This window comes from Vulpes lagopus, chromosome 11, assembly GCF_018345385.1.
Source record: "Vulpes lagopus strain Blue_001 chromosome 11, ASM1834538v1, whole genome shotgun sequence".
In the NCBI taxonomy this organism is placed as follows: Eukaryota; Metazoa; Chordata; class Mammalia; order Carnivora; family Canidae; genus Vulpes; species Vulpes lagopus.
Window position 1 is genome coordinate 98213689 of NC_054834.1, and position 23623 is coordinate 98237311.

The 23623-nt window shown below is 38.1% G+C and overlaps 1 protein-coding gene across 9 annotated transcripts in view; it reads right to left on the minus strand.

Annotated features, from left to right (window-relative positions):
- Positions 1-23623, minus strand: part of CHN1 (chimerin 1) — a 194641-nt gene that overhangs the window by 27500 nt on the left and 143518 nt on the right. For 8 of the 9 annotated variants that reach the window (XM_041722802.1, XM_041722806.1, XM_041722800.1 and 5 more), the window contains one exon: positions 21039-21116. In XM_041722802.1, coding sequence (XP_041578736.1) covers positions 21039-21116 — 78 coding nt within the window. Of the gene's footprint in view, positions 1-21038; positions 21762-23623 lie in introns of those variants that run through there. The other variant, XM_041722808.1, reaches the window with a different exon arrangement.

Consider the following 23623-nt stretch of genomic DNA (forward strand, 5'->3'; position numbering starts at 1 on the left):
CACCGTGCAGGCTTAAGATGCACCCCAAGAGATGGGCCAGCTGAGGGGCCTGCAGGGCAGGACTGCAGTGTGCGTGTTGGAGGGGGTGCATTAGGAACGGCTGTTCCAGGAAACCAAGGGTCCGTGGCTTGAGCCAAGCAACAGGATGCTTAGAGATTTATAAGAAAGTTCAGCATGGGCCCAGGTGGGGATGAGCACGTGGCAGGAGTCAAGAGAGATGGGGCCTTTCCCATGCCTACAGATTCATGCTCTGCCCAGTGAGCAACGCAGGGCCGCTGAAGATTCTGAAGGTGAGTGACGCAGGCAGGCGAGGCTGGCGGGGCAGGAGGTAGGTAGGAGGCTAGGTATGGCAGGAATCCAGGTACAGACGGAGTGGGTTGGGACTCTGGCAGCGCTGACTGAGAAAGGGGACAAGCAGTTATGCAGGAGGTGGAATCACCAGGCCTTGGGAAGCAGCTGAATCAGAGGCACAGGAGTGGGGAAGGGGCATCAACAGGGGGACAAGAGCAGAACAGGTCTGGAGGTGAAGAGAGGGCAACGGAGGACTGAAGATGTCTGAGAAAGGAGGGAGCTCACGGAGTGAGGTTCCTGAAGGTGGCAAATGGAAATCGGATCTAGGGCGGAGGGGTTAATTGTGAATAAGGGAATTATTTCCCCATTCCCCAAATTGGGAAAAGGGAAGGAGGGAAGCAGATGGCTGTGCAGGAGTCACAGGGCCTGGAGGCCAGAAGGCTAAGGGAGTCGCTGTCTAGGGTCTCTGCATTATGATGGAGGTTCACTTACTAAGAAGGTGAGGAGTCTGTGAAAAGGAGGGCTAGCAACTGGAGCTTCCCAGAAGCTCAGGGAAGGGCTGCTGGACTTGAAAGCAAGCTTCTTTCCTGGATGACACTAAAGTCATCCAATAAATATGCCAAGCATATTAAAGAAAAAGTGATAAATACTTTTAAAAGTGCTTTACCTAAATGTTCTATTTTATATGCAGGTTTACAGAATCGGTGATGTTTATATCTGATATTTTACCAATTCAGAAAAATATACCTTAAAAAAATTAATTGCACAAACCGTGTAACTTCGAGCAGGACAACTGAAGAGCTATTCCTCCCTACAATGGAAATAGGGTGCGGCGCCTGCACACAAGGCTCTAGGGCATGGACACCTGCAGATAGTTTTAGTAGATATGGTTGTATTCTGATTACCTGTCTTAAAAGTGATTAAATCGGAATGTAACAGGCCTTCAAACTGTAATAAGTAAAAGGTCAAAAGGTGCATCTTGGGGATTTTTTTCTGCTTAGGAGGATGCTAAGAAAGAACTGGGGTGCAATCTGGAAGAAAGGCTTGGGGCGGTTCTCAAGGGGCATCATATAGATGGCAACTTTTGCCTGAAATGCCCTATAATACAGTAGGTACCTTCTCAGGGGTCAGCACTCGGGGGTTCAGAATTACCGATGTCTATAACAGAAATAACTAGCAGACAGTCATTAAGTGACATTTTCCTTGGATTTCGATTCTAAATGGCTCTAGATTTTTGTTTTTCAAAAGTTTGTGTTTTAGTTTTCCTGTTTCTTCTTATTCTCCAAGGCTGTCATGTCAGCTCTTTCTCCTCCTTCCTTACCGCCTTGTCTTTTTTCCCATTCACTGATTCCTGGATGCAGATGAGGTAATCTGGTACGAGAACTCTGCGAGCACTGGATGTAAATCAAGAACACAGGTCATCTATATTCCTTTTGAAGGCCTTTTAAAAGAAAAACAAACTTCTGGCTTCTTATCTGTGTTTCTTATAGTTGAGGCTGATGGGCAGTGGTCTTAGGATGAATGAGATGTTAGTAGTATCTTACTTTATTCTATAACCTCCACTGATCTTTACTGTTTCTTAGAGTCTGTTTCTGTGTGACCTTAGTGACAAAGTGGGAAACTGACCAGCACTATTTCTTCCTTAGAGCTCTTTGAACAAATGACTTGATCAATTTACCAAAAAAAAAAAAAAAAAAAAAAAGAGATTTCTTTGGGGAGGGTGTTTTGGTAAAATAATCCAAGAGAGCAATCAGCTTCAGTGTATGATGTTATTGGGGAGGTCAAGGATGGTCCTGAGAAAAGCAACTTTGTAAGTTGGCCGCAGATTTTTTTTCTAGGCCACCTCCAAACCTCTGGCACATCTTGACAAATGAAAGTGACAGAGTACATGGCATGAATTATACCTTCATGAACAAAGGGCACTGCAACTAGTCTGAAAATACTTTTCTCTTCTGCAACTGGAATGAAGACAACTTTATTACCATGACATCTGAGGTTGCTTTTCACCTGTCAACAACTCCCTTCATGTTAACATCCCTGATGTCACTTAGAAACAGAGATGAAAGACTGTGTTAATTAATGGATCCCAAAAGTCCGTCACAGAGAAGGCACTGGTCAGAACCAGACTGAGGACACATAGGAAAGAGGTGAGGGGGCCACTGAGGGCCCCCATGGCACAGGCTGAGGGTCACGTGTCTCCTGGGCGCTGGAGTTATGTGAATACCGGAACTCTTCTCACCTGGGCCTATTGTTACACTGCCCCAAACCCCAACTTCTGCAGGAAAACCAGCATAGCTTCTCATGTTTCTGACATTCGCATCTCCAGTTTGAATGTCAGTAATAAAAGGAGAGGAAAAGAAATCTATGCTATGGGAAGAGAAAGAAAATTTCAGCCTACCTTCATTATCCCTTCCAAGCCGTAATACACCCTCTAGAAATAAGCGTGCACGCAACAGCCAAGGAGCATGCCTGCAAAGCCTGCTGCAAATGGAACCTATGTTGGAGGCGATAAAGACATTCAGGGAGGGGTGCCTGGTGGCTCAGTCGGTTAAGCATTTGACTCTTGATCTTAGCTCCGGTCTTGATCTCAGGGCTAGGAGTTTGAGCCCTGTGTTGGGCTCCACACCTGGTGTGGATCCTACTTTTAAAAAACAAACAAACAAACAAAAAACCCCAAGAAAACATTTGGGGAAATGAAATTTTGCTTTGGGGGAAGGCGGTTGACATTTGAGAGGCTCTGGTGAGTCAGTTCTGCAGCCTGGTACTGGGTGATGAAGGAAGAGAACAGATGATCAAAATCAAAATGAAAAGCAACGTAGGTAGATAGGCAGCTGGGCAGGAAAGGCTTTTTCTCCTTTCCCCCCTAATTTTTATCTTTAGGGCAACCAGAATGTACTCTTTTCTGGAACCAATTTTAGTCTCACCAAGATGGCTTAATTTTGATCCAAAATATTTGAAATTTAGACTTTTAGTCCTGGTTCTGCCACTACAGTTAAAGTATTTTGATTTATACTGTTAAGTCATGGGCAGAGAGAAGGTATAACACTGGCTATGATCATTAGCAACAAATACATAAAACTGTGTAGGGGTTTCCTGCAAAAACGTAACAAAACAATGAGGAACAGCTCTTCAAAGTAGGAGTATCTTTAGAATCAAGGCAATATCTTTTTATTATCTAGTTGAATCTCATTAAAATTATTAGTGGCTTCAAAATTTTTCTTTTTTAAGGATTTTATTTATTTGAAAGAGAAAGAACACAAGCAGAGGGAATGGCAGAGGGAGAAGCAGGCTCCTGGCTGAGCAGGGAGCCTGATGCAGAAGTTGATCCCAGGACCCTGGGACCATGACCTGAGCCAAAGGCTGACACTTAACTGACTGAGCCACCCAGGCGCCCTGGCTTCAAAATTCTTGTGCAAAAATCTCTAACAGTGCGGTTTGGGTGCACTGACCTCATGTTGGCCCTGCCCACTCTTCGTGTCCTGAAGCAAGGATGTGTAATGTAGTTCCAAGGGCAGGGAAGGTGGAAGGAGTGCACTGAACTCTCCCTGACACAGGGCCTGGAACTGAGCGCGGGGGGGGGGGGGGCACACCCTGGCCACCAGCAGGCAGAATGGGTGCACTGTGTGGAGGAGCATCCCCACCAGCAGCTCGAGAGGAGGACCGTCCAGGGGAAAGCGCGCAGGGGCTCTGGGAGGTATACACTGACCTCGCAACAGTTAACACAGCAGAAGTATCCTTCCAGAGAGGGGGCCAGATGACAGAAAATCGTGACCTAATGTTCTAGGAATGAAAAAAATTTGTTCAAAATTGAGGGAGATGTCATAAAAGTCTGCTAGACAGACACTGGCCAGACCATAAATAAAGGATGTCCCCTTGAATATGAGAAATAACAGTAGGAAAAAGCTGGCATACTGGTACACTGTAACACTAGTCTTACTTAACTAGTAGGGCCGTTATTAGGGCAGTAGCATAGGGTTCTTCTTCCACATACAAAATACTATAAAAATTGTTTTTATTTTATTTTATTGTTTTTATTTTGTTTTATTGTTTTTATTGATTGGTATGTAAAATGACACCCTAAGAAAACAGGCACAAGGAAGGGATTCTTTCCATTCATACGATCCATTTCCCCTAATTCTATGCAGGCCTTATTTACAGAGTTTAAATTTCTTTATGGTTTGCTTCATAATCCTCCTTTCCCCATCCCACCTCCCAAATAAACGCTATCTCAGCGAGGGAGAAATCTCTCTAAGATTGCAGCTGAGTTGGGCAGCCCTGGTGGCGCAGTGGTTTAGTGCCGCCTGCAGCCCAGGGCGTGATCCTGGAGACCCGGGATCAAGTCCCATGTTGGGCTCCCTGCATGGTGCCTGCTTCTCCCTCTGCCTGTGTCTCTGCCCCTCTCTCTAGCTGTGTCTCTATGAATAAATAAGTTTTAAAAAACCTTAAAAAAAAAAAAAAGATTGCAGCTGAGTTAATAATTGTGTAGACCAAGTGAACTAGCTTCGACTCACGCATAACCATATTTATGCTAGAACACAAACACAGTTTCTTGTGTCTGTGTTCTGTTCTCAGCTGCCAGAATGGCTCTTGACACAGAGCCATCAAATTGAAACCTAGGAATCAGGCAGTAGTTTCAAAGTTCAGATCAGAACTTAGAACCATCAAAAGTTTCTAGGGATTCCATTTATTCACTTTTATTGTGTTACAAGGTACAGACTGTAGAATATATGACATAAAAATGGATACGAAAAAATATAATCAGTAATTTAAAAATATTTTGTTTCAAAATATGAGTGTTTCAAGTATTAGAAAACCCTTGATTTTAATGCTTAAGATTAGAAGCAAATTTCTTTCAGCCCCTCCCCCCGCCCCCCGCCCTACACACAGGAGCTTTAATGAGAACTTTACATCTAAACTGAATCATGGGTAAAGTTTAAAACTGTCAAATGCCATGATCTCAAACACTTTACTTTGAAAGTTTAGATTCATTGCTTGGATGAATAAGTTTGCATTCAAGTATCAGTAAAAATATTTAAAGATACTTAAAAAATACTTTAAAAAATCAACACAATGAATCAATATAAAGTTGTATTATGAAGATATGATAGGAAAGTGAATGAATCCTACTTGGTTATGCAATAAAAACCACTGTACAATCCACAGCTGACTGACAGATGATCTATACACATAGTATAGACAGGTAAACTGAATACCAAGAAACAGAACCCTCAGACCAATCCACATTATCTTATGATCCACAATTCCTTAAAGCCAAGATTGTGCTAATATTAATAGTTCCACACAAACAGGTTTCCGTTTCTTTTTGGCTTCAGTTGTCATCTGAAGTTCATACATTATGAACGGAAGTATTTCTAGAATAAACCAGGAAAAAGGTTAGAATAAAATGCATAAGAAACCATTAAACTAGTGGTTAAAACCCTTTTTAAAGTTCCAGTGGAAAGAAAAAGTGCTAGTGGAAGAGATTCAGATTTTCTCTACACTTTTGCTTCTATTTCATTGATTGCTGCTCTTACCTTTAATATTTCCTTCCATTATTTGGTTTAATTAGGTCTTTCTCTAGTTTGAGGTAGAAGCTTAACTCATTGACTTAAGACTTTCTTTCCTAAAATAAGCATTTAGTGGTAAAAATTTCACCATAAATACTATTTTAGCTGTATTTCACAAATTCATGGTATGTTGTATTTTTCTTTTTATTCAAAGTATCTGTAATGTCTCTTGGGATTTCTCCTTTAATCCATGAATTATTGAGCAGTAAGCTGTTTAATTTCTAAATGTGTGGGAAATTTTTCAGATGTGTGTCATTTTGAATTTAATTCTTTTGTGGTATAACGATATGCTTTTGCATTATTTCAATCCATTTACATTTATTGACTTGTTTTATGGCTAGAATATGGTCTTGGTGAATGTACCATGTTTACTTGAATAGTGTATGCATTCTGTTGCTGAGTAGAATACTTCTATGAACATCAATCAGGCCAAACTGGTTGACACTGTCGTTCAAGAATTCTCTTTACTAATGTTCTGTTTGTCTGTTCTATCACTGAGAATGTTTGTCTGAAAAACAAGTGTGGGGATCTCTATCTACAATTGCAGATTTGTCTATTTCACTTTTTAGCTCTTTATGTATTTTTAACCTCTGTTTTTGCTGAATATACATTCTATTTATTTATTTATCTTAAAGATTTTATTCATTCACGAGAGACAGAGAGAGAGAGGCAGAGACATAAGCAGAAGCAGGCTCCATGCAAGGAGCCCGATGTCAGACTTGATCCTGGGACTCCAGGATCACGCCCTGGGCCAAAGGCAGACGCTCAACCACTGAGCCACCCAGGCGTCCCTGAATATACATTTTAAATTAGGTTCTCTTGATAAATTTTACCCTCTCTTCTCCCACTAATATTCTTTATTCTGAAAATCACTGTATTTTATATAACCACTCTAATTTTCTTTGAATTATTGTCTCCATGGTATATCGTTTTCTTTTGATCTCTCTGGGTCTCTATATTTAGAGTGAGTTTCTGTGGATAGTATATAGTTGGATCTTGTTTTTTTTTAATCCAATCTGACCACCTCTGCCTTTTAGTGGAGTATTTGGGCCATTTCTATTTGAGGTAACTATCAATATGACTGGGTTTAAAATTGCCATCTTCGTTTTGTTTTCTACATACTTTGTTCTTTTGTTCCTTTTTCTCTTCCATATTTTTTAATAAATTGCATATTTTATGGATCCCTTTTGTCTCTACAAATAGCTTATAACTGTTTAGTTTTTAGAGTTTGCTCTAAGGTCTATAGGATATCTTTAGCTCATCACTCTATCTTCAAAGAATATTATACCACTTCAGGGGCAGCCCCAGTGCTCAGCAGTTTAGCACCCCCTTCAGCCCAGAGTGTGATCCTGGAGACCCTGGATCAACTCCCACATTGGGCTCCCTGCATGGAGCCTGTTTCTCCGCCCCCCCCCCCCTCTCTGTATCTCTCATGAATAAATAAATAAAATCTTAAAAAAATATATTATACCATTTCATGTATAGTGTAAGAATCTTAGGACAGTATGCTTCCCTCATCCTGTAGGTAATGCTATTGTGGTCATATGCTTGTATAACCCATGTAATATTGGTATTTTTTGCTTTAAATAGTCAATTATCATAAATATTCATTAAAATGAAAGAAAAAATATCTTTTACACTTACCCACATGTTTACCATTTCTGGCATTCTCTATTCTTTTGTATAGATCTAAATTTCCATCTGGTATTATTTTCCTTTTATCTGAAGAACTTCTTTAACATTCTTGTAGAATAGATCTCCTGGTGATGAATTCACTCAGCTTTTCTTTGTTTAAAAAGAAAATATTTTGTCTTCATTTATGAAAGGCATTTTGCTGGATATAGAATTCTAGGTTGGTAGGGTTTTTTTTAGTTCTTGTTGAGTACTTTGAAGATGTCACTCTGTTGTCTTGCATAGTTTCTGATGAGAACTCTATTGTCATTATTTTTCATCTCTATGTAAAATGTATTCTTTCCCTCCACCCCTCGCCTTTTAAAAAACGTTCTAAAATATGTAAGCATATCAGTGACAAAAAAAATTTGTTTCTTCCTTGATGTATTTTCCTTACACTGAAATAACCTTTAAAGAAGTTAATAAAGAGGGATCCCTGGGTGGCGCAGCGGTTTGGCGCCTGCCTTTGGCTCAGGGCGCGATCCTGGAGACCCGGGATCGAGTCCCACATCGGGCTCCCGGTGCATGGAGCCTGCTTCTCCCTCTGCCTATGTCTCTGCCTCTCTCTCTCTCTCTCTGTGACTATCATAAAATAAAAAAATTTAAAAAAAAGTTAATAAAGAAAATAGTATACAAATTTTCTTTTAAAAATGTACATTGTATTTCTGTGTATGAGTATGAGTGTGAACATTTAAGATCATATAAAGCCATAAAATTATAAACATGCAGCTGAAATATGAAAATAAAATTAAAGAGAAACTGAATACACGTTTAATTTCTAGATCTTAGCGATGTCCTCTTCACATTTTGATATCCTATGTGAAGGATGAACAATTTCCTTCCAGGCTGAAGTAAAAGTACTAAGTCCTAAATTTTAGGAATAAAATTTTTCTTTCCCATAACCTGGTTTTCTCCTTTCTAGCTGCTTTTATAATTTCCTCTTTAGTACTGGCTTTTAGCAATTTGATTATAATATGCCATGGTGGTGTTTTCTTCATAATTTTTTCTGGTTTTAGTTCACTATACTTCTTGGATCTGTAGGTTTTCATCAGAATTATAAATTTTTTGATCATCAGATCTTCAAATAATTGTACTGTTCCCTGGCCCCTCACCACTGCTCCGTTGCACTCCAATTACACTTTTAAGTAAGATGCTGATACTGTTCCACTAGTCACTATGTTATGTTAATTCCTTATATATATTTTTTAATCTTTCATTTTGGATATTTTCTCAACCCATATTGCTGTGTCTTCTGGTTCACTAATATTTTCTTCTTTGATGCCTAATATGCCATTAATGTTGTCCAATGTATTTTTCATATCATAAAATAAATATAAAATCTTTATAAGTAATCTCTACACCCAACATGGGGCTTGAGCTCACAACCCTGAGATCAAGAGTCGCATGCTCCACTGATTAAGCCAGCCAGTTGTCCCCATTTCAGATGTATTTTTAATCTCTAGAGATTCCACTTGGATTCTTTAAATAGCTTCAGTTTCCTTACTGCAGCCTTTATTGCTAATTTAGTCCTGCTACTGAGATAATATCCTTTTGAGGACTTTTAAACAATGCCTCATATATTATATCACGTTTTTTCTACTCCTCCTGGAGGAGGGCAAAACTATTCTCAGCCCTCTGCCAAATTAGTGAAATTAGTGAATTTCGGTAATTGTTTGGCCGACTGCCTTCTGGTAGTTTTTCTTTTTAAATGGGCTCCTTTCATAATCATGTAGATAAGTACTTGCTCTAAGAGTCAAGAAGACCCCTATGTAGATCCCCAGAGCTCTGTGTACAGCTCTGTGCCCCCAGGGACAATCCCCCAGAAATTTTAGCTGCTTTGCCTTACCAAATTCTGATCTCTGTCTTCAACTTGGCTAGACCAATGGGTTCTCTTCAGATTCTCCCTCTGTATGTTGTGGCCAAGAAACTGCCTCCAACCAGAAAATGACAATAATCTTAAGACTCCTCTTATTGTGTTCCTTTTTTGAAGTATCACAGTACTGTACTACCTGTTCAATATCCTAGTGTAGTTTTATATATTTCTTTTCTGGTTATTTAAAAAGTTATAAAAAGTGGAAGTTCAGATGTTCTTATTTCTAAAATCTATCTTTCATGTAAGCTTGAACCTGGGATTTCTCTGGGCTTCAGTTTCCACACATACAAAATTAATTAGTAATTCTCAGTGTCCCTTATAAAGGCTGAACTTCTTCAGGATTCTTTTGTCAGCATGCTCTATGAACATGTCTCTTCCAGCAAAGTGTTACACTGACACTTGTATTCAGTAGGTTGTATACTAGGGTCTTAGAATTAGTGACTTCATCTTGTCATTGAATGTGTTGTGGGTGGGCATGCATGCATGCATGCATTCATTCACTTATTTTAGCTGCAAAGAATAAATGTCTTCTCTCTGGGTACTAGTTCTCAACCCATATGAATTGTATGAAACTGTCCCCATCCAGGAGAAAGTATGTGACTTTGATCTAAGCCAATCAGCACATTCCATTCTCCTGCCTAGAGTTACTGGTTCAGAGATGGGCATATAAGATAAATGGGCAAATGCCTGCCAGGCCCAGACCTTTTGTTTTCAGTCTCATTTTGAGCTGACTAGAATCAGAGAATATTTAAATGGAGCCTCTGCAGGCTGTCTTGTTACCACAGGAAGGCTGCCAATGAAGACAGAGCCAGAAGAAAGGGTTCTGGTGCCATTTTAAGCCCCCAAGTCAAAGGATACCAACCACCACCAGACCTTTCCTACTATGTGAACCATTAAATTCCTTTTTTGCCTTAGCAAGCATGAGTTAGTTTTTCTGACACTTGCAATGGAGAATCTTCAACTGTTCCATCAAATGGTAAATATCAATCAAATAGATTTTTGAAAAGCACACTGAAACAATGTCAGCCAACTGTGGAATAATGAGCTATACTAGCAACCATCAAAACAAAACACATGCTTCCTAGAGATGGACCTTTTCTTTATGAGCAAGGGCACTCTATAAGCTCATTAGGCAGAACCATAAGCAGTTATCTGGGTGTGGCACATTAGGGGCTGGGGCTCCAAAAAGGATTTCTATAAAACAGAAAGAGTCAACATAATATTTTAGGCCTGATTGGGGCAAATCCATTCACATCACTAGCCAAAGTATGTCATTTCTAATACAACAGACTTAAGGATATCACCTAATACAACAAGAATCCTCAGATATCCATGACCTAAAAATGAATATATTTTGTTCTAATTTTTATGGCTGCATAACTTAAAAAACACACCCAGCTCTATTTTTGCTCCCCAAAGAATATAAAAATAATTTTTAAGTGAGCAGTTGAAGATGTTCCTTAGAAGTGTAACATCACTGGGCTATTTCCCTTTTTCTTTCTAGCCTTCCTATTTTGCAACCAGAAGAATCTTAAGGTAATTTAAGAAGAGGGGTTAAGAAACCTGAAAAAAACAAAAACACTACCGGTATGATGTTTGTTGGAAAAAGAATTTGTACTGGTTTCTCATATACCACCAGTACTTGATAAAATATTTAAGAAAGAAAAATTATGTTTTTGTGTATTCTCTTCACTTAAAAAAAAAAATCTTTCGTAGGCCTATCTTCCACACATGTATCTCTTCTGTCCTTTGCCTTCATCAAAGAGCCCAATTATATTTTTGTATTATGTACTATTACATAAGAATAATGAAATCTACAAGCTGCCTAATGATGACAGTAAGTATACGGAGATCTAGGGAACTTGGCACTATAGACAGTAACTGGGTAAGGCGTTATGACATGTACATATTCTTCAGTCATATGCTTTCAGCACCTTATTAAAGCCGTGGTAAACTTCACTCCTAAGGATGACTTTCCTCTGAGGAATGTTGACATAGTGGGTCACAAAGAAGATGAAGTATGACAGTATAATGTGAATTATACTGTAAATTAAACAAGGTTTAAAAATTAGAGATATAAAATATTACATATATATATCCTATTAGATTACAAAATACCCAGAATACAATTAAGACTCAATCCTCAGTTAAATCTGGAAGGTAAGAAGGGATTTATGAAACAAGTGACTACAAAATGTTGCCTTTAACATACCGAAGTGTCCCAAGCGTGTGAAAAACTGATCCTTGAAGGTTAGATTATTATGTGTCCACATAAAGTATTAAGAGAACAGAACTGTTGTAGAGGTGACTTATTATTGTGTGTTCTTCCTATGGGTCTATATCCTTATCTTATTATTGCAATGAGAGTCCTATGCCAGGCTGGTTCTCTACTTTGAGAGAAATTTTGGAGATGCCAATTTTTAAAAATTTTTATTTATTTATTTTTTAAAAAGATTTTATTTATTCATGAGAGACAGAGAGAGAGAGAGAGAGAGAGAGGGGCAGAGACATAGGAAGAGGGAGAAGCAGGCTCTGTGCAGAGAGCCCGACGTGGGACTCAATCCCGAGACTCCAGGATCATGCCCTGGGCCGAAGGTGGCAGTAAACTGCTGAGCCACCCAGGGATCCCCCAATTTTTTTTCTAAATTGAAGAATAACTGACAATGTTGTATTAGCTTTAGGTATACAAAAAAGTGCTTCAATATTTGTATATATTACAAAATGGTCACCACATTAAGTCAGTCTAGTACTATCTGCCACCATACAAAATTGTGACAATATTATCAGCTAGATTTGCTACGTTGCACGTTTCATCTCCATCTCTTATTTTACAACTGGTAGACTGTACCTCTTAACTGCCTTCACCTATTTTGTTCATCCCTGCCACTGCTCTACCCTGTAGTAATCATCAGTTTATTCTCTGTATCTGAGTTTGTTTCAGTTTTGTTTGTTCATTTAATTTTTTTATTTTAGAAAATCTCACTTTTGAGTGGCTTCAGATCTAGAGGTTTCTACCTCAGAGAGGACAGCCTTTGTATCTTGGCAATCTGTTCAGTTTTTCTTTGTCCTCCTTCATTCTCTTGGTCAAAAATTTGACATGTTCTGTAGCCTCTTCCCTATTTTTCTTAGTAAGCTGTATCTTTAGAGCAATACGCAGATGTTTGTGTTGTGGGACATGTGGAGTCACATGACATGGAATCACTGGTGTTTTGGTTCTAGGTTTCTTACCTACTTTGTTTAGGGGCTTTCTTATAACACACCGATGGACATCATCTTCTTCAGACAGAACGAAAAGTCTGGATTCTGCTGAATTTTCTCCTGGACCGCGGGCAATGAGGCACAATAATCTCAGTGAGTCCAGGAATATCCCTTTGTCTCCTCTCCTTTTTTTTTAAAACAATGACCAGGTTGAGAACACAGAGATTGGTGTCCACAATGCAACCCCAAACAGATTTGCACTTTCTTTCTCCAGTCCTCCTTGGTCTGTAGTAGGAATGGCTCTTACTCAGCAGCAGATGGACATGGCCATGGATCAAGACACCATTCATGGGGAAGCCTTGTCATTGCCACCACTGATGTGGACTATGTAACCTTTCCACTGTTCACCCAGAGCATCAGGACCAATATCTGTGGCCATATGCTTCTCATAAAAGGTACGAAATTTGCGTTCATCATCCACTTCATTGAGTTTCCGGCAGCCAATAAATGGAAGAGAAATGTTCAGCTTCATCCTAAAGCAGCCTATACCTCTGAGTTGCCATGGAAAAGAGACGTTTTGATTTTAAATTCCGCATATAATAAAGTAATATAGTGTGCATTTCTGGGTCTTAGTGTAACATCCTCTAGGTTCATCCATGTTGTTGCTAATGGCAAGATTTCATTTTTTTATGGCTAATATTCTACTTTACACATACACACACACACACCTCACATCTTCTTTAGCCATTCATCTACTGATAGACATTTAGGTTGCTTCCATATCTTTCCTATTGTAAAAAATGCTGCAAGGAACACAGGGATGAATATGTCTCTCTGAATTAGTGTTTTCATTTTCCTCAGATAAGTACCTAGAAGTGGAAATACTGTGTTATAGGGTAGTTCTATTTTTAATCTTTTGAGGAAATTCCATGCCATTGTCCAAAGTGGTTGCACCAATTTACATTTCCACCAGCAGTGCACCAGGGTTCCTTTTTTTCCATATCCTTGCCAACACTTGTTTGTCTTATTGATTTTAGCCATTCTGACAGGTATGAGGTGATAGCTCATCTCCTTGTGATTTTGATTTGCATAGAGATACCAAATCTTCTTAAACATATCAGCAGGATAGACATGCTAAAAATAATCAATACAATGTTAGGTGTACTTGTTTGTCAGAGGATCTCACATTAAGATATTGGTTGGGAGTAAGAATCAGAATTTGTTCTGTTAAAAGAGCCAGGCTCTCTTAAGATGTTTAAAAGTAATAACCCTAGGGGTGCCTGAGTGGCTCATTCATTTGGGTGTCTGACTCTTGATTTTGGCTTGGGTCATGATCACAGCCTCATGAGATAGAGCCCCATGTCAGTCTGGACGCTTAGCTTAGAATTCTTTCTCTCCTCCTTCTGCCCCTCCCCCTACTGACATGCATGCACACTCTTTCTCTCCCTCTCTCTAAAAAAAAAAAAAAAAAGGGTGACAACAACTCTATATTTTAATTTCAAGGCTGGCCTGAGGTTCTCTTTTTTTAAATTTGCTTTTTAATTACATAAAATAAATAGTACACTTAATAAGTTTTACCAAAATCTCCTAGTGAGAAAGACAAACTTCCAAATCTCTCCAAATTTTAAAGTAGCATAAGCAAAAATAGACAATTGGGACTATATCTAATAATAAATCTGCATAGCAAAGGAAACCAGGGTGAAAAGGCAACCTATTGCTGGATCATAAGGTAGTTTTATTTTTAATTTTTTGAGGAAGCTTCATGCTGTTTTTCATAATGACTATCAATTTACATTCATATGAACAACGTACAAAGGTTCCTCTTTCTTCACATCCTCACCAATACTGGCCATCTTTGGCTTTGATTTGTATTTCCCTGATGATTTGTGATGCTGAGCATCCTTCAACATATCTATTTGCCACATGTGTATCTTTTGAGAAATCAGATTGCTTTTTGCTGTTGAGTGGTAGGAATTCCTTATATATTTTGGATACTAACCTCTTACCAGATATATAGTTTGCAAATATTTTCTCCCATTCCATAGGTTGCATTTTCATTCCACCAATTATTTATTTCCTCTGCTGTGCAGAAGCTTTTTACTTATTTTTTATTTTAAATATTATTTATTTATTTATGAGAGAAAGAGAATGAGAGGGAGGGGCAGAGACACAGTCAGAGGGAGAAGCAGGCTCCATGCAGGGAGCCCGATACAGGACTCGATCCCAGGACCCCAGATCATGCCCTGAGCTGAAGACAGACGCTCAACCACTGAGCCACCAGCTTCCCTGCAGAAGCTTTTAAGTTTGCTGTAATCCCACTTGTCCGTTTTTGTTTTTGTTGTCTTTGCTTTTAGTGTCCTATCCAAAAAAATCACTGCCCACACCAATGTCAAGAAGCTTTTTCCCTATGTTTTCTACTAGTAGTTTTATAGTTTCAGGTCTTAAATATTTAAGTCTTTAATCCATTTTGAGTTGAATTATTGTATATGGTGTGAAATAAGGGACCAATTTCTTCTTCATCTTCTTTTTTTTTTTTTTTGGCATATGGACATCCAGTTTCCCCAACATCATTTACTGAAGAAATTATCCTGTCATTATTTAGTGTACTTGGCACCCTGGTTGAAAATCAGTTGGCTGAAGATACATGGATTTATTTCTGGGCTGTTTCATTGGTTTATATGTCTGGGTTTTTTTAAGATTTTATTTATTTATTCATGAGACACACAGAAGGAAAAGCAGGTTCCCTACGGGGGAGCCTGATGCAGGACTCAATCCCAAGACCCTGGGATCATGCCCTGAGCCAAAGGCTCAATTGCTGAGCCATCCAGGTGTCCTTACATGTCTGTTTCTATGCCGGTGCTATACTGTTTTGATTACTATAGTTTTGTAATAGATTTTTAAATCAGAAAGCACTGTTGCCTCCAGCTTTGTTCTTGCTCAAAATTGCTTTGGTTCCATGCCACTCTTAGGATGGCTTTTTCTAGTTCTGTAAAGAATGCCATGGAGATTATGACAGGAATTGCACTGGCTCTGAAGGTCACTTTGGGTAGTATGTATGGTTAAGCAATATTCTTCCAATCCAAAAAACATGAGTTTCTCTTAAGTATAACATTTTAAACTCTCTAGCCTCATAAAATGGCCACGAAGCAGTATAAGCAACTATGTACAAAGCTTGTGAAATGTTTCTTTTTGGATTATTAATGGTAGGCAGTTGCCCTTCCAATGACCTTATGATCTAGTTTTGTACTTGAGGCGTCATAACCAGCTCCTCAGCTGGCATTACACAAACCATAAAAAGGATAGATTAAGCTGAAGCTGCTGAGGGGCAATGGAGAGGCCTGGATGGAAATACATGATGAGTCTTTGTGGTCCTGCTCATCACCACTAGGGACAGAGATAAAAAGCAAAGTAGCTAACGTGTGTTTACCATTTTTGGCTTCTGTAGCATCTGCTAAGTACCATACCAAACAGCAACAGAAACAATGCCTACAGGGATCTTACAGATGGTCATGTCCAATCTCCTACCTTTCCTCCATGACTGCCCTAAGGAGAGAGAAACCCCCGCTCTGCACTGAGCTTTGTTATTTTTATCTCCTCTTGCAAGTGACCCACATTAAGACTTGGGAATTTTGTCTGTGTGTATATACATAGACATATATAAATATATTTGTATAATCTAGAAATAAAGAAATAAATATTTGAAGGAAACCACTTATTCCTTTAAAGACACTCCATGTTTATACCCACAGGAAGGGCAATGATGTTTAATAATGAGACATTTTAGGTTGCCTTTTCCATTATTCATGTTGCATTTAACTTCTTTTATAATGCTATTAATTCAAAACAATTCTCAAATTTCTGAGCACTTAAAATGTGAACACAGATTCTCCAGTCAAATATAAGACAACGCGATATTTTGAGTTTTATTGCATTTAAAAAATTGCAACATTATAGGTCTTAAAATCATTAGAAGAACCTATATTTAGGTTGAAATTTCCTGTTGCATGAGAAGTGATTTCAAAATAACAACAACCCTCACCACCACCACCAAGGTCCCTCCTGTCGCACTGTATGGTCATTTAGTCATTCAGCTGATGTGTCTTGAACATTTGCATTTTACTAAATGTAGGGAAGGGGAAAAAAGAGTGAAAATGAGCAAAGCGGGGGATGGTAGTGGTGTGATGGTTGGTGGGGATAATACAAAGGTAGCCCAGTCGGTGAATATGGTAGTTCACTGACTGTTGATATAACCAGTTTTTAAAAATATTCCTTCATATATAGGTTATTTTAATTCTTTCTAAAAATGAACATTAATATATTGTCCTCATATGGGCCTTAATGAAGTTTTAAAAGTGGAAAACAGTAATTATATTAACAAATCTAATGCTTCTCAACATAATTTAATCTGAATTTTAAAGATCTTTTTATTTTTAAGCAATCTCTACACCCATTTTGGGGCTTGAACGCACAACCCTGAGATCAAGAGTTGCATGTTCTACTGACTAACCCAGTCTACTGCCCCAAGAGAATCTCAGAGCTATAACAGAACTTATAGATCATGTAGTTAATTCTACGTTTCATACTAACTCTATGTTTAATTTGTTGGTTTATTTTGTGTTTATTCTCAAATGGGAATCAAATGAGGACCACGGGGCTTGAATCTGTTCGTGTCCTTTGAAGGAAAGTGCACTTTCAGCCAAGCTGGCCACTTCTATCCTTCAGTTAATCGAACAGCAGCATGACTGTTTTGCCAGGATCACTATTATCACTTTGAATCAGTAATTTTAGTAAATATTATAAGGTTCATGTTATAGTCTCATTTAATTACAGTATCAATTCACATTTCAGGATTCATTGCTTGCATATTATCTTGGAAACATTAGATCTATTAATATGTCACATCTTTCATTTATATTCAGAATGCAAGTATCAGACTCTAAAATGAACCAGTCGCCACTTCAAGACTACCTTAAAAAAAGGGACTAAACTCATATTTTAAAGTACTCTCTCATTGTAATAATGTTCTTTTAATTACTTACTTTGCCTAAGTAGCCAGGTTTCCTGTGACTGTTCTCATTATAGGGAATCTTAACTTTATTTTATAAATGAAACACCAAATAGTTAAATCTGGAAGGAGTAAGAGACATCAAGAGGATTTCACTGTACTCTGTGGTGCATGAAAATGCAACTGCTCTTACATAACATCTAACTCTGCCTGGGAGCTAAGAAAGAAGCAAGAGCTTTCTTTAGCCCCAACAATCATGCCAGGGTTCTCAACTGCATCATGACCTCTGTACCTGGGCAAGAAAAAGTCTTGGTATGGATTCAGAAAAAATATCCATTTAGGGGTAATTTGTGGTAACAAAAATAGTAGCTACCAAGTACCTAACACATACTAGAACTCAATTCTGATGTAGAATCACGGGATTTAAAGATAAAGCAGTCTGCTCAAGGTCATAGAAATGATAAGCAAGCTCCTGAGGGCCAGGGCCGGGTCTCAGTTATCATTCTATCCACAGAACCTCAGATGTAGGATATAAGGACAGAATCACTGCTGCTGGAGTGCCTCTGTCTTATGTCAGAGGTTATTTGTTTAGTTTTTAAGTTTGCTCAAGAAATTAACACTTGTTCTCTCTGTTGTGTTAGGACACGAGCAGTTCTTAAAATGAGATGTTGATCCAGGAAAGAGTTAAAATTATTTTTGCTCCAAGGTATGTTGACAAATTATGATCAGCTTTAAAGGATGTGGTACATTTATTTTTTAAATGATGACCTCCCTAAGAGAGACAACTATGTTTCTTGGGATAGATTCTTTATTAAATCCTTATAAATAACAATAGAAAAAATTAAAAAGGCCGTGTTACATAACAGTAAATGGGAAGCCTTCCTGCTTTGTTTCATTTTTTTCTTTTTAAAAACAACAACAACAAAAAAAACCTAAAACACCTGTCTGGAGTTAGGGCCTGGTTGATTTTTTTTTCTTTTGGATCTCAGCTTGGTGAGTGCTTTCAACCAAAGGTATAAAGCCTTTTTGGCTTTACCTTTTCAAATGAGATCTGGCTGCTGTCCAACATCACGGAGCAATGTTACATAACAAGGCAGTTCAAGACACAAAAAAAAACCACATTGAAAGGAGGCTTTGGAGAGTGGGCTCGTGGAGAGCAGAATCCACTTTTGCCAACATAGAAAATGGGGGTAAGGCCATATGAATGATTATCATCATATAAATGCTCAGGGTTCTTCCTACTATAAATCTCTGAACTGTACATACTTACATATTTCAAGCCGTGACCTTCTAAGTGAACATTTGTGTGGGAGAGAAGTGCTCCTGCCACAGAGCCTGAATTCTTTGAGGGAGGATGTTCTCCGAAGTCAAGTATGACTACCCCTCCCACCTTTCTTTTCTCTTTTTTATAATGCCACCCCACAGAAACATTTTTTAAATAACAAGGAGTAATTTCAATGGAAAGAGTCAAATTCTGAGACTTCTGACCTTATTAGCAACTGTAAAAAATGTTATTGAACTTCACTAATATGAGCTCTTTCCTGAACATTAATACTTCTTAAAAAACAGCCCATCTGATTTCAATTTTTTAACTCCAGTGAAGGAAGCAGACTTCTTTTTAATGTACCCCTCCCCCCACACACTTTAAAAAAAAAAAAACACACACAGTATCTTTCTAACAGTTTGGGTACCAACCTAAGGGTCACAACTGGTCCCCAAGCCAGCACTTTCTAGCTGTTCAAAATTTGCTTAAAATTGAGAAATTACTTGAAGATTCAGCCAAGTCCCCCTACCCCCAAACCACAGAAAAGAGAGAGTGAATGTGCTTGTTTATGCAAATCCCTGAACGGACTTACTATTTGCTTTCAATCAATGAACTTGACTTAGCACTAAAATGGCATCATTAATAGGTCAGTCTGTTCCTGCTAAACACACTACAGGGGACATCTTTGGGGATATGTTTTCAAATCTCAGCCATTTCTTAACAGTATGCATAGTTTCTTGCTTAGAAACCTCAATGGCTCTTTTACTAACATGCATATTACTTTATATTTGCAAAAGAATTTACTCAATTTACCAATTTGTCATGCAAGAAGAAAGTGAGGCCTACTACCTCGCATGTACTGTTTTAGTTTCATAAATGGACAAGGTGGTGGAGACTGGATGTACATACTGAATAGTCTCAATTTCATTTAAAATCAAAGATACTAGTTGAAAAGTAGGGTCCTTAACAATATGTTTAAGGGGGAGAAGAAAAAGCTATTTGGTTTACAAATATTAGCAATCTTTATACAGCCTAAACAGTTTAGAATTTATTCTTTATCACAAAATGATCTGAAGATCATAAGAATCTATTCCTCACTAAAAAAAGTAGAGCATACTGGGGTGTGGGATTTAGCAGCTGAGTAAAATAAATAATTGCTAGTGTTAAAAATCAGGATGAATTGTAAATTTGAAATGAGATCTTCTGCTACAGAGAAGACATTCTGAATGAATACTTCTGCTATCCAGGTTTCCAGCCTATCATCTTTTGAAACCATAATGGCCTATAAAATGAAACCATATACCCTCTAACATTAGAACTAATGACAGAAAACTTTATCATAAAGTTGTGTAACTACTGTAAAGTGACTGCAGAAATGCTGGTGCATCTACCCACGAACTGGAACTGCGTGTTCTTATGCACAGCCTCACATGGTATGTTTTCCCAGGTAGGCTGCAAAGGACCCAACTTCAAGGCCTTATATCATGCCATGCATCCAGGCAACTTGAATCCACACACATATCATCTTGACGAAAGAGGATTCAAAGTATAATTGGTAAAACACATTAACACAATAATTACACACACACACGGAAAGCAATACTCAAAAAGTAAAGAGAGGCTGCTCGTATCAGCAGTAACAGTCCCGTGGTAGCCATCCTCCTTTCATCATGGTCAGTTCATTAACAGAGGAGAAAAGACAGAAACTGTGGGAAATGCAGACCATCTGCTCAATCCAGATGCAACAACACACGCCTCTTATATCCAAAGCTTTTTACCAGAAAGGAATGGAGATAAGATCTAATCCTTTCGTGAAATATCTGACAAAGGTAGTTAGACATATTTGCATCACAAATAAAAATAATGCCCAAATCATTACTAAATGAGACCTCTAAAGGTCAGTCCAGACATGTACCATTGAGTGTACATTGATTAAGTAGAAGACTAAATCAGCATGAGAGAAAATGGAGTTGGATTCTATGAGCTTTAGTCAGCTATTCCTTAAATAAAATCATGCTTAAAACATCTTCATTCCTTAAACAGCAAGAACATGTTAGTCCAGTCGTCGTAGTTTTAAAAAGACATCAAAGGTACTCCTCTAATACTGTATACTGCAAGCAGTGTGCATTTTCTCTCTTCTAAGAAAAGGTTAAAAACAAACATTCTTACCTTGAAATTGTGAACCTTTTCATATTTTGGAATTTGCTCGTTTTCTTTCAGAGTTGCTCTTCTAACAAGTGATGTCAACTGTGAATAAGCAAAGAGTTTCAGAGGTTGCCAGATTGTCACAGACGACTTTTGAGAACCCAGTTTCATTCCCAAGGCTGCTATCAATAAATCTTGCTGACGGCCCTCTTGTTTTGATTTGTGAACTGCAGCTCTATTAGTTTTCCTACCCGACCAAGACTCTTTGGATGGCATTTTGGAATTCACAGGAAAGAAATAAAACCTATATTGATCTGTGTCTGTCGGTGAACTCTATTCAGTTAACAAATGAGCATTCTGGCAGCCGGCACAGAACCCTAATCTACAGAGAGCTGCAGAGAAACATCGCGGAGAGGTGGAGGAGGATGATGAAGCACTTCTTAAAAAGAGGTCGACTAACCAGAAAAATTCTTCTTTCTTCTTTTTTTTTTTTAAAGGGCTCTATATTTAAGCTTCTGAAAACTTAAGAGTCTGAACAGAAATAAAGAGTCGATGCTGACACACAGAACATTCAGCATCTCTCTATCCCCTTTCAAAAGCCATGCAATTTTGACAAATGATACATTTCTAAAAGCTTCCTTCTCTATTCAATATATTACTGTCCATTCTGGATGAAAGATGCCTACATACTGCCTGCAGTCAGCTTCTAGCAGCAGACACCCTGTGGAGCCCCTAGCAGGGAGGGTGGGGAGGGAAGGGATTTGACAAGGAAGGCAGGATTAGACTGGCCACCGTAAGAAAGGAGAGAACCAATGAGCATCAAGCAACAGTATTTAAGTATTGTATTCCTCAACTCTGTCTCTTTTCCTCCCTCCTCTCATGTAAGATTTTCTTGCTGGCTCAAGGCAAAAAAAAAAAAAAAAAAGAAAAAAATAAATCAGTGGGAAGACAATGAGCCATGAATGAGTCATGCATTATTACAAAATGGAATATTTCTTTTACCTATTAAAAGCAAAAGAAGATTAACATACAGCACCAGATTTCAAAAGAATTTACCATCACTGCCTAGTAAATTAATGAAAGGTTAATCCATATCTTCCTTTGTGCATTATAGACTGAGACTGGCTAACAAGGACCTAATTTTATTTAGGATGAACAAAAACTGGTAAGTATTTTGATGAAAAAGAAAAGGCTTTTAACATGGGAGCACTCTATTTTCATGTAGAATAAGGAGGGTGCATATAATACTGCTAACACCTGGAAGTGGTCAGTTTTTGTTTCCCTATAAGGAGGAAATTTGTTGTGAATCTATACATAAATGATCCAATCTCTATTTTAATTTAGTCTCAACATTCTTAATTCAAACAGCTTGAGGCCAGATCATGGAGCCAGCTGGGGAAAGTTTCTCATGCACACAGGTCTGAGTTAGGTATTTGTTTGCTGATATAAAAAGTGAGAAGGGTGCTGGGTAAGAGAGTTAAACCCAGCTTCATTTAAGAGGAATACCTATACTTTTTCCTAACCTGCTATAAGAAGCTAAGTTTTCCCATACTGGTTCCCTAAACATCTCCCATTTCTTTCCTCATGTTATAGTAATTAAGTTTAACCCATTATGATTCTAATAATTGTTGCACTGTGCTTAAAGAATCAAAAACTATATTTTAATGAATTCAGTCCATTTGCTTACCACAATTTATCTCAGACTTCATAATCTACTGGGGACTATGTGCCCAATGCAGATTCTAGTTTAATTAGGACATAAAGTTATTCTTAAACCATGCTAGCTATTAGGAATACTGATGACTGATTTTCTAAACATCCCCAAATACTTTTTTATTTTTTATTTTTTTTCTTAGAAAGTTTTTTTAAAAGAATAAAACTTTCTAAGGACATCTGGCTGGTTCAGTTGGGAGAGCATGCAACTCTTGTTCTCAGGGTTGTGAGTTTGAGCCCCATGCTGGGTGTAGAGATTACTTAAAAAAAAAAAATTAAGGAAAAAAACACACAGTTTTTGAAGTATTTTCTAATAAAAGGCAGAACTTAATATTTACATCTACAGGTATTTATTTCCACAAATTTATACCCTTATGTAACTAAATAAAACAAAAAAATCTTCCTGTTCCAGGAGAAAATACAATGGAAAGAACTTTGCTTGCCTAACCTAAATTACTTTTCAGCTTAGACCTAGTTTGTCATGTGATGACTAAAAATATAAACGCCAACCAACCCTTTAGTCATGTACAACCTAAGGTGAAATTTATCTGATTCTCAGTAGACACTAGAAAAATATTCCAAAGGCAAGTTTAACAGTAAATTTTTTTCTCTATATAATGTTTAATGTTTACATTACTATGTTAAAGAAAACAATCACCCACGGAATCCAAAGCAGCCTTTTTTCCTCCCTATTTCTGATCAAGATCCTTTGTTATAGACCATCCCGATATTCAGTTTAGTAACTAAAATTCAACCAAAGCACAAAAAGATGGATAGCAGAGAAAATTCATGCCTGGGCAAAAGTGCTTATTTTGTCTTTGAGAGACAAGTATACCATAGACTCCATAGTCACTTTTCTTCCCAAATAATTTTTGTATCTAATCGAGACATACTGG